Source organism: Pyrus communis, chromosome 1 (genome assembly GCF_041283825.1).
Source record: "Pyrus communis isolate YQ-2024b chromosome 1, ASM4128382v1, whole genome shotgun sequence".
NCBI classification, from domain to species: Eukaryota; Viridiplantae; Streptophyta; class Magnoliopsida; order Rosales; family Rosaceae; genus Pyrus; species Pyrus communis.
In genome coordinates this window covers 7673146-7684737 of record NC_142565.1, presented here as the reverse complement: position 1 = coordinate 7684737, position 11592 = coordinate 7673146, and the positions used below count along the sequence as shown (strand labels likewise).

The following is an 11592-nucleotide window of genomic DNA, read 5'->3' as shown; positions in this document are numbered from 1 at the left end:
AGTGGATTGAGAAGGAGAAAGCAACTACAAGACCCGATCCGTCTTCTTCTCCTTGTCTTCATGTGGGCACCTCTGTGTGTCTTCTGCAACTCTCGCTTTTTTGGGTGGGGTGGGGGGTTGCAAGGGAGGTGTTGGGGGGGGGGGGGTGGGTGTTGCGGGGGAGGTAAGGGTGGGGGTGGGGGTGGGGTGGGGTGAGGTGGGGTGAGATAGGGGGTTTGGGTTGCAGGGAAGGGGAAAGAGTCGGGGAAGGAAGATGGGTTTTTTTTTAATTTTTTTATTTTAATAATAGGGTAAATTATTATATTTTTGGGTATTTAAATGCATAAATTTTTTTTTTGCCACGTCATCACTTAACGGATTTTCTAATTGATGTATGAAATTGAAATACAATGATAAGTAAATGTATGAAATTTAAATGTTTTAAAGATGTTGTATAAGGTTGCAATCGACCCCAAACCCGAGGGGGTAAAATGTAATTTACCCAATTTCTTTCCATTTTATTTGGGTTAAGCTATAAATTGTGGACAAATATACTTGTAAGCATAAGAACATTAAATTTTTCTTCCTTATGCACATAACCCACATGCCTCCGATGCCAATGTCAGAAATTGTCATCGGCCACCGTCATTGTGGCAAAAAAAAAATTTCAATCGCCAAAAATTTCAAATCACTGTTCAACAGAGACTTAAAAAAAAATTATGCGCAACTTTTTTTTATCTTCAATAATATTTTTGTGAGTTTATTGTATGTGTGTTTTTATTTTTTTATTTTACATATATACACACTAAAATTAGAGAACTTAGGAGAAAATTCATTACTTAACATGTTTTTTTAAGGTCACTGTTGGGTAGTGATATTGAAACTGAACAATTTGATTGGTTGGTCACTGAAAAACTTGATCAATTGATCGGAGGAAAAAATTGGCAAGTTGAAAAATGTGGTAGGATTGAGTGGCAATCATGTAACTATTTTGTATTGTATGGTTTTAGTACAGGGAAAATTTGAAATAGGTTCAATTTTATAGGTCACATTTTGAAATAGGTCCAATTTTTAATGATTTTTTACTTTTGAAATAGGTCCAATTTTTAGTTACTTTGGAGTCTGGGCCCATATCAAAAGACCCCTTTAGTATATTATTTTAGTTGACTTTTTCATTGGTACTTAAACTAAAAGAAGGATGATAGACCCACCCCATTGTCCTATTTTTTCACCCACATTATAATTTCACCCACTATAAAAATAATAATAAACTAAAACCTGTTATTCCTAAAATAACCTTTATCACAGCACCACACCTTCATTCTTTGCACCCCTAGTCCCTTCCTGAACTTCCTGTAGTAGCCAAATGTGTTAATTGGTAGCCATGGTTGCAAGTCAAGAGGACAAAGTAGTGAAGAAAGAGTAGCCCGAGAAGGACAACTATCCCTCTTCCCCCTTATCATCCCATCCCTCTTCTCCTTCCGTTGCTCTCTTTCTCCTTCTCTTCTCCTTACCCTTCCTCCACCACCACATTCTCTCGTGCTTCCTCTGATCCTCTGCCTCTGTTTTCAACCAAAAATCCCCAATCTTGGTATTGAAATGAAACAAGGGCAAAATCTCAGACAAGCTCATTGTTTCCTTTGAAATTTGGATGGTCATTAGTCTCTTGCCTTCTCCAGCAATAGGTAACTATTGCGGTCTAGGCTACAAGAAAGTTTTAGACCAACAACTTTTGGTTGTGGTGGTTGAAGCTAAGGGAGAGATGAAACGGAAGAGAGAGAAAACCACAGACGACGCACAGCGAGACAGTGAGGGGAGAGAAAAGGGGTAGGGTTTAAAAGTCTTTTTTTATAAAGATAAACATGTCACTAATATTTTCATTAAAATGTGGGTGAAAAAATAGGACAATGTGGTGGATTTATCATGTGACATCCCGTCCCGGGATTATTAAAACGTACGTGTGGAATTACCATTTTGCCCCTAGTGTGTTTTTCGTCACATTGTGGGGTTGTTTTGTGTGTGGTGGCATGTGTTGGGCCACACACACACACACCTGCACCTACACTGTCTCTCATCACCCTCTCTCTGTCTCTGTCCCGTGTCTCTCTCTCTCTCCCTTTCTTATTCCTCTTCTTCCTTCGACGTACGGACAAACATCAAAACCACCCAAATCATCACAGATCGAGGAAACCAAGGACACCATTCAACTCGTGAGGTCGAGGCAAGCTTAGCCATACCCTTTTCAGGTGAGAAACACATCATTTTCACGTCGATTCAACAATGGCCGATTTGTGTACTGTTCATGCAAAGTTTGTGCTTTGAGTTTTAGGGATTTCTGAGCTTGTGGTTATGTTTGTGAGGTTCCCAGGAGCTTGGGAGTGGTTCGTTGGGTGAATTTGGACGTCGGGATCGTCCTGTGCAAAGTTGGCCGAGTTTTGACCTTGAAGACAGGTATAATTCCTTGATTTTTAGGCCTTAAAACTGGTCTAGCGTTGTTCTACTAGTCCTAAGCTTCATTTTGGTATAAAGATCGTGAAAAATGGTTGAAAAACGAAGGAGAAAACTTAGTTTGAAAATTACCCAGTTTTCCGGCGCCGTCGCCGGCGCCGGCGTCTCGCCGGAGAAGAAAGGGGAATATTCCGTTAGACTTAACGGAATATTCCTAACGGCAGTTGACGGCGTCAGTTAAGTATAACGGAATATTCCGTCAGGTTAAAGGAATATTCCTGACGGCGTCAGTTGACGCCGTCAGTGTGCAGTGCACGTGGCCGCGCGTGGGAGGCACGTAGGGCCGTGCATAGGACGGCGCGTGGGGGCGCGTGCGGGGTCCAAAAATTATTTTAAAAATATGGTTGTGATCCTGAGGTTGTGTAGAGCACGTTGGTATATTCATTTGTCCATTTTGAGCAATGTATGAGAAGTTTTTACGAGAATTGGGTTATGTGCTTTAAAGTTAACGTTTTTATAGTTGTTTCGCATTTAGGTGACACGTACCCCGAGGACGAGCGTGGTCACGCGAGGCAGGGGGGGCTACGACCCTTCCACGTATCAGTGAGTGGGCTTTTGTTTTCCGTATATACCTATATACATTTATATTCCCAGAAATTGATTTAAAAAGGGTTATTTGCCTTATGCCATGCATGTTATTATTATCGTTTATGCATCATTGCACGCATTAGTAGTGGCATACATATATATATGCATATTGGGTGCTGTGGACGCACAGGTAAGTGCCAGGTAAGTGGTATTCGCATTTACTTTCAGCAGTTGTTTGAGATGTTTAGAGAGCTCATAACCTGCACCCCCGGTGTTAGTGCTCCCGCCCTGAGCAGGGCACAGGCTTTCACGTGATGTTCACCTCTCGCACCTTAGGCTCAGCTTGGATCCAAGCTAGGTGCACAGGCCTGTCGTACAGACCACATTAGGTGGTTCCGACTCGTAGGTGACCCGCGATTATTCGCCCAGGCTTCACGTGATCGTAGCATTTATTTACACCCAGTCCTGTCGTACAGACCACTTTAAGTGGTTCCGACTCGTGGTCAGGTTCAGATATTGAGATTGAGATTAGAGCTCTATATGCAGCCGTACAGGTCACGTTAGGTGACTCCGGCTGCCAGATTACACGATGTTGATAAGATTATACCTGAGCACTTGCATATCTTTATGAGATGTCGGCATGGCATATTATCGAGCATATGGCATATATTTGAGCATGCTTAACACATGTACTATGCGTATATATATTTTCTGGGAAGTATACAGGTTTTACGGCGAGGGGTTAGAATGTATTTTGCTAAATGATTTTCAAAGAGCTTTGTTTTTGCCCACTCACGCTTTTGTTTTGCGCCCCTCCAGGTTCTAGTTGCTTAGCCGTTGCGGTGGTTTCCCCAGAGGGCTTTTCGGCGTTTCTGACAGACACTCACCCTTGTAGGGTCGCCTTCGGGCATACTACTGTTGTCGTTTTTGTTGGGCTGCTATAGACCTGCTCTGGAATTGTACCGCACATACTAGCACTTATTCTAGTACTTCGTATGCTAGTTTTTTAATTATTCGTACCTTTTATTACTACTTTATTAGCTTCCGCACGTGCACATGGCTACGTCACCTTCGTGTGACGGCCAGCACGCTCCGATCTCGGTCGGGGTGTGTCAGTTTGGTATCAGAGCCTAGGTTTGGCAGTCCTGTGTCCTTGTGAGTATTCTAATGGTTTTGGTGTCTTCTGTCAGAACTATGCCGCCTCGTCGGGAACCCCGTCGCTCTTCTGAGCCTAGTTTCCCCGATCTTACTCAGTTGGGGGAAGTCTTCGCTACAGCCCTTCAGTCAGTGATGCGCCCTCCCCAGAGGACTCCTCTGGAGACTATGTATAATCTAAAGTTGGATAAGTTTAAGGGCAGTGAGGGGCATGAGAATGCAGAGCGCTGGCTAGAACACGTAGAGAAGACCTTCCGTGTATTGCATAACCAGGGAAATCTCCCTATGGAGAGGTGGGTCGAGACGACCACGTGGTTCCTGGATACTGAGTCTGCAGCTTGGTGGGAGCAGGCGCTTCGTAGGTTGACTCCAGAGCAGAGGACGGATTGGAATGTTTTTACAGATTTGTTCAAAAGGAGGTATGTGCCCCCTGAGTACATCGATAGAAAGAAACAGGAGTTTACTGAACTGAAGCAGCGGAAGATGTCAGCGAATGAGTACTACCGCAAGTTTACGGATTTGTCTCGTTATCATCCTGATGTCGCTGGTAATCCGGCGGAGATGCTCCGTCTCTTCCGCCAGGGTAATAAGAAGAAATGGCGTTCGATGGCGACTGCTGTCCACAGCGGGACTTACCAGGACTTCTATGAGATATTGTTGAGGATCGAAGACTCTGAGAATATGTCGAGCGATAGTGATGAAGGGAAAGACGGCAATTCGAAGAAAGACGACAAAGGCAAAGGTCAGGCATCGCTCGGGCCCCGTCAGACTCAGAACTTCAAGAGAGGTGGAGCTAGCTCGAGTTCTTCGAGTGGTGGCTTCAGTGCCACTGGACAGGGCCGTGGGGGTAGATTTTCTGGTGGTGCTAGAGGCCAGAGGCAGGGCGATGGTGGGCGAGGCAGAGCCCCAGTTTGTCGCAGGTGTAACAACCGGCATTTCGGCGAGTGTAGACGTGGTAGCAGTGGTTGCTTCACGTGTGGACAGGTGGGACATAGAGCGGCGAATTGTCCCCAGGGCCAGCAGCAGCAGAAACCGCAGCAGACCTTTATGCCACCACCTGCACCACTTCAGCAGATCCAGGGTCCTAGTAGTTACGGCCAGGCGGGCCGAGGTGGTGCTTACCACTATCAGGGTGATGCTGTCCCTTATGCTCCGGGGCAGTATCAATACCCTCAGGATCCCTATTCCCAGGGTGGCTATCCCCAGTATTCAGGCGGCTATATGCCGTATCCTCCAGCCCCAGCGGGTGGTTCTCAGTGGTATCAGGGAGGACAGTTTCAGCAGGGGGAGATTGCCACTAGCAGTGCAGGGTCTTCGAGACAGTCGGGTCAGCCCAGTCAGGGGCGTGGTGCTCAGGGACGCGGCGTTCAGGCGAGCAGAGGCCGCGGCGGGCGTCAGCAGGGACAGGGGCGTCTTCACAATATTTCTCTGCAGGACGCACAGAACAACCCAGACTTGATTATGGGTACGTTGAACATTCTTGGTTGTTTTGCTAGAGTCTTAATTGATTGTGGAGCTACACATTCCGTAATTTCTCATACATTTGCTCAAGTGACGCAACCTCGCCCCACACCTCTAGGGTACGATTTAGAGTTCGCTATGCCTAGAGGAGAGAGATGTGTCGTAGCTTGTGTTTACCCAGGGTGTCCAGTGATCGTAGAGGGTGTTGCCTTGTCAGCTGATCTTATCCCGTTAGATATTGTGGATTTTGATGTGATTCTGGGCACGGATTGGTTACACTTCTATCGTGCCAACATTAACTGTTACGGGAAAGTAGTTACGTTTCACCGACCTGGACTACCTGAGGTTACTTTTGTGGGTGAGCAAAGTGGGGTGAGACACGGCGTTATTTCGGCGCTGCGAGCGAAAACGTTATTGTCTAAAGGCTGCCAGGGGTACCTAGCACATGTGGTGTTGGATGAGGCCGCTCCTAGTAGAGTTGAGGATGTGAGAGTGGTCAGACACTTTCCTGATGTTTTCCCGGAGGATTTACCTGGTTTACCCCCAGATCGAGACGTGGAGTTCACTATTGAGTTGCTTCCAGGTACTAATCCTATTTCTTTAACTCCTTATCGTATGGCTCCCGCGGAGTTAAGGGAATTGAAAGTTCAACTGCAGGAGTTAGTGGATAAGGGATTTATTTAGCCTAGTACTTCGCCTTGGGGCGCTCCAGTTCTGTTTGTGAGGAAGAAGGATGGAACTTTGAGACTGTGCATCGACTACAGGCAACTGAATCGGGTGACGATTAAAAACCGTTATCCATTGCCTCGTATCGATGATTTGTTCGATCAGCTGAGAGGTGCTTGTGTGTTCTCTAAGATAGACTTGAGGTCTGGTTACTATCAGCTGAAGATCAGTAGGGATGATGTCCCTAAGACGGCATTCAGAACTCGTTACGGTCATTACGAGTTTCTGGTTATGCCATTTGGTTTGACGAATGCACCAGCCGCCTTTATGGATTTGATGAACCGGGTGTTCCAACCTTACTTGGATAGATTTGTTATTGTCTTCATTGACGATATTCTGGTGTATTCTAAGTCGAAAGCGGAGCATGTTCGACATCTTACTTTGGTGTTGAAGAGGTTGAAGGAACACCAGCTATATGCTAAGTTTAGCAAGTGCCAGTTTTGGTTAGATCAAGTTGCGTTCTTGGGGCACATCATTTCTGCTCAGGGTATTTTGGTTGACCCTCAGAAGGTTGCAGCTGTAGAAAGTTGGGAGCAACCGCGAACCGTCACCGAGGTGAGAAGTTTCCTTGGGTTGGCGGGGTATTATCGGAGATTCGTTAAGGATTTTTCGGTGATTGCCTTGCCGTTGACAAGGTTAACGAGGAAGGATGTTAAATTTGAGTGGGATGAGAGGTGTGAGCAGAGTTTCCAGCAGTTGAAGCATTGTCTCACTCATGCACCTGTTTTGGCACTCCCAGACGATAGTGGTGATTTTGAGGTTTACAGCGATGCTTCTTTGAATGGTCTGGGATGTGTACTGATGCAGCATGGTAGGGTGATTGCTTATGCCTCGCGGCAGTTGAAACCTCATGAGTCGAATTACCCTACACATGATTTGGAGTTGGCTGCTATCATCTTTGCGTTGAAATTGTGGAGACACTATCTTTACGGTGAGAAGTGCAGGATCTTTACAGATCACAAGAGTCTCCAATATCTTTTTACTCAGAAGGAGCTTAATCTTCGCCAGCGGAGGTGGTTGGAGTTGCTCAGCGATTACGATTGCACGATTGACTACCATCCTGGTCGTGCGAACGTAGTGGCTGATGCACTTAGCAGGAAGTCTCAGGGTCGCATTAATGCGTTGTACGCTAGTCGTATTCCTCTATTGGCGGACTTGCGTGCTACGGGAATAAGGTTAGAAGCAGAAGACCGAGATGTGGCTCTACTTGCTAATTTTCAAGTTAGGCCAATACTTGTTGATCGGGTGCTTGAGATTCAGGTAGCTGATCAGGAGACTCAAGAACTTATTCAAGCTAGAGAGCAAGGAAGAAGGCGAGACCTCAGAGTTCGTGATTCAGATGGTATGTTGATGCTAGAGGGTAGAATGTTCGTGCCTAATAGTGGAGAATTGAAGAAAGAAATTCTCGATGAAGCACATATCTCGGCTTATGCCATGCATCCAGGAGCTACTAAAATGTATCATACCATTCGACCGTTTTATTATTGGCCGGGTATGAAGAGGGAGATAGCCGAGTATGTGAGCAGGTGTGCTGTTTGTCAGCAGGTTAAAGCAGAGAGGAAGAAGCCGTTTGGGTTGTTGCAACCACTTCCCGTTCCAGAGTGGAAATGGGAAAATATCACCATGGATTTTGTGTACAAGTTGCCGCGTACACAAAATGGCTTTGACGGCATTTGGGTGATAGTTGATCGACTCACTAAGTCGGCTCATTTTATTCCAGTGAGAGAGAAGTATTCTTTGAGCCGTTTAGCGGAGTTGTTCATCTCGAAGGTTGTGAAGTACCATGGTGTCCCTGTGAGTATTGTTTCGGATCGTGATCCACGTTTCACATCGAAGTTTTGGGTAGCTTTTCAGGAAGCTTTGGGCACGAGATTACTTTATAGTACGGCGTATCATCCACAGACTGATGGACAGTCAGAGAGAACTATTCAGACTTTGGAGGATATGCTGCGAGCTTCGGTGTTGCAGTTTGGTGATGCTTGGCACCAGCGGTTAGATTTGATGGAATTTGCTTACAACAATAGTTTTCATTCGAGCATTGGCATGGCGCCATTTGAGGCCTTGTATGGCAGAGCTTGTCGCACACCGTTGTGTTGGTCAGAGGTTGGAGAAAGAGTTTTAGTGGGTCCGGAGATTGTCGAGGAGACTACTCTGAATGTTCAGGTAATCAAGTCTAACTTGAAAGCAGCTCAGGACAGGCAGAAGAGTTTAGCGGATCGGCATGCTACAGACAGAACATATGAGGTCGGAGATTGGGTATTTCTGAAGCTTTCACCGTGGAGAGGTGTTGTGCGGTTCGGAAAGAAAGGGAAGTTGAGCCCCCGGTACATTGGACCATACGTGGTCACAGAACGAGTCGGTGAGGTAGCTTACAGGTTGGAGTTGCCTCCGGAGTTGGCTAGAGTGCATAATGTTTTTCACGTGTCTATGCTCCGACACTATGTTGCTGATCCATCTCACGTGATACCTCCTCAACCGTTAGAGATTAACCCAGATTTGACGTACGACGAGGAGCCGGTAACGATACTAGATTGGAAAGAGAAGGTTCTGAGGAACAAGACAGTGAATTTAGTGAAGGTTTTGTGGAGAAACCATTCAGTCGAAGAAGCTACATGGGAGACAGAGGATCGGATGAGGGATTTGTACCCTCGATTGTTCTTGGACTACTAAGGGTTGCTGCTTTATTGTTTTGAATTTCGGGACGAAATTCCTTTAAGGTGGGAAGGTTGTGACATCCCGTCCCGGGATTATTAAAACGTACGTGTGGAATTACCATTTTGCCCCTAGTGTGTTTTTCGTCACATTGTGGGGTTGTTTTGTGTGTGGTGGCATGTGTTGGGCCACACACACACACCTGCACCTACACTGTCTCTCATCACCCTCTCTCTGTCTCTGTCCCGTGTCTCTCTCTCTCTCCCTTTCTTCTTCCTCTTTTTCCTTCGACGTACGGACAAACATCAAAACCACCCAAATCATCACAGATCGAGGAAACCAAGGACACCATTCAACTCGTGAGGTCGAGGCAAGCTTAGCCATACCCTTTTCAGGTGAGAAACACATCATTTTCACGTCGATTCAACAATGGCCGATTTGTGTACTGTTCATGCAAAGTTTGTGCTTTGAGTTTTAGGGATTTCTGAGCTTGTGGTTATGTTTGTGAGGTTCCCAGGAGCTTGGGAGTGGTTCGTTGGGTGAATTTGGACGTCGGGATCGTCCTGTGCAAAGTTGGCCGAGTTTTGACCTTGAAGACAGGTATAATTCCTTGATTTTTAGGCCTTAAAACTGGTCTAGCGTTGTTCTACTAGTCCTAAGCTTCATTTTGGTATAAAGATCGTGAAAAATGGTTGAAAAACGAAGGAGAAAACTTAGTTTGAAAATTACCCAGTTTTCCGGCGCCGTCGCCGGCGCCGGCGTCTCGCCGGAGAAGAAAGGGGAATATTCCGTTAGACTTAACGGAATATTCCTAACGGCAGTTGACGGCGTCAGTTAAGTATAACGGAATATTCCGTCAGGTTAAAGGAATATTCCTGACGGCGTCAGTTGACGCCGTCAGTGTGCAGTGCACGTGGCCGCGCGTGGGAGGCGCGTAGGGCCGTGCATAGGACGGCGCGTGGGGGCGCGTGCGGGGTCCAAAAATTATTTTAAAAATATGGTTGTGATCCTGAGGTTGTGTAGAGCACGTTGGTATATTCATTTGTCCATTTTGAGCAATGTATGAGAAGTTTTTACGAGAATTGGGTTATGTGCTTTAAAGTTAACGTTTTTATAGTTGTTTCGCATTTAGGTGACACGTACCCCGAGGACGAGCGTGGTCACGCGAGGCAGGGGGGCTACGACCCTTCCACGTATCAGTGAGTGGGCTTTTGTTTTCCGTATATACCTATATACATTTATATTCCCAGAAATTGATTTAAAAAGGGTTATTTGCCTTATGCCATGCATGTTATTATTATCGTTTATGCATCATTGCACGCATTAGTAGTGGCATACATATATATATGCATATTGGGTGCTGTGGACGCACAGGTAAGTGCCAGGTAAGTGGTATTCGCATTTACTTTCAGCAGTTGTTTGAGATGTTTAGAGAGCTCATAACCTGCACCCCCGGTGTTAGTGCTCCCGCCCTGAGCAGGGCACAGGCTTTCACGTGATGTTCACCTCTCGCACCTTAGGCTCAGCTTGGATCCAAGCTAGGTGCACAGGCCTGTCGTACAGACCACATTAGGTGGTTCCGACTCGTAGGTGACCCGCGATTATTCGCCCAGGCTTCACGTGATCGTAGCACTTATTTACACCCAGTCCTGTCGTACAGACCACTTTAAGTGGTTCCGACTCGTGGTCAGGTTCAGATATTGAGATTGAGATTAGAGCTCTATATGCAGCCGTACAGGTCACGTTAGGTGACTCCGGCTGCCAGATTACACGATGTTGATAAGATTATACCTGAGCACTTGCATATCTTTATGAGATGTCGGCATGGCATATTATCGAGCATATGGCATATATTTGAGCATGCTTAACACATGTACTATGCGTATATATATTTTCTGGGAAGTATACAGGTTTTACGGCGAGGGGTTAGAATGTATTTTGCTAAATGATTTTCAAAGAGCTTTGTTTTTGCCCACTCACGCTTTTGTTTTGCGCCCCTCCAGGTTCTAGTTGCTTAGCCGTTGCGGTGGTTTCCCCAGAGGGCTTTTCGGCGTTTCTGACAGACACTCACCCTTGTAGGGTCGCCTTCGGGCATACTACTGTTGTCGTTTTTGTTGGGCTGCTATAGACCTGCTCTGGAATTGTACCGCACATACTAGCACTTATTCTAGTACTTCGTATGCTAGTTTTTTAATTATTCGTACCTTTTATTACTACTTTATTAGCTTCCGCACGTGCACATGGCTACGTCACCTTCGTGTGACGGCCAGCACGCTCCGATCTCGGTCGGGGTGTGTCATATTAACCTTCAACTAAAAACATGGTACTTTAGCTAAACTTTTTTTAGAATTGGTATTTAAACTAAAAGTTTCCTTTAAATAATGAAATTTTACGAGAGGTTTGCAACTTAAGTGATTAATAATATTTACTTATATCATTATCTCAATCTTATTTCTATATATTTAGTGAATACGATTTGATTAAGAAATTTAGTTATTCCATAGAACATAAAAGTACTTAAGACGAAACTCACGAAACCTTTTGAGCTAAAACTCAACACAAAGTTCTAATCTCTTAACTTTT

The 11592-nt window shown here is 45.5% G+C and overlaps 1 protein-coding gene across 3 annotated transcripts; it reads left to right on the top strand.

The window, feature by feature from the left end:
* The first annotated feature begins 2943 nt into the window (after positions 1–2943).
* LOC148699072 (uncharacterized) lies at positions 2944–11308 on the top strand. Of its 3 annotated transcripts, none has more exons than XM_088695534.1 (5): positions 2944–3030; positions 3835–3906; positions 4206–5635; positions 10142–10208; positions 11013–11308. In XM_088695534.1, the coding sequence occupies exons 3-5, from the start codon at positions 4210–4212 to the stop codon at positions 11017–11019; spliced, it is 1500 nt and encodes a 499-aa protein (XP_088551660.1). In that variant the 5' UTR covers positions 2944–3030; positions 3835–3906; positions 4206–4209; the 3' UTR covers positions 11020–11308. The 3 variants fall into 3 exon arrangements, with proteins under 3 accessions (XP_088551660.1, XP_088551649.1, XP_088551671.1); XM_088695523.1 differs by having other exon boundaries at positions 2948–3030; positions 10127–10208; XM_088695545.1 differs by lacking the exons at positions 2944–3030; positions 3835–3906; positions 11013–11308 and having other exon boundaries at positions 4210–5635; positions 10142–10212.
* Positions 11309–11592: the final 284 nt, after the last annotated feature.

What these genes read in the sequence shown, in the direction of transcription:
- LOC148699072 (XM_088695523.1), top strand. Translation starts at nt 4,210, where the DNA reads ATGCCGCCTCGTCGGGAACCCCGTCGCTCTTCTGAGCCTAGTTTCCCC. An exon ending in CAACCCAGACTTGATTATGG is followed by an intron (nt 5,636 to 10,126) that starts GTACGTTGAACA and finishes ACGTTTTTATAG; the next exon opens with TTGTTTCGCATTTAGGTGAC.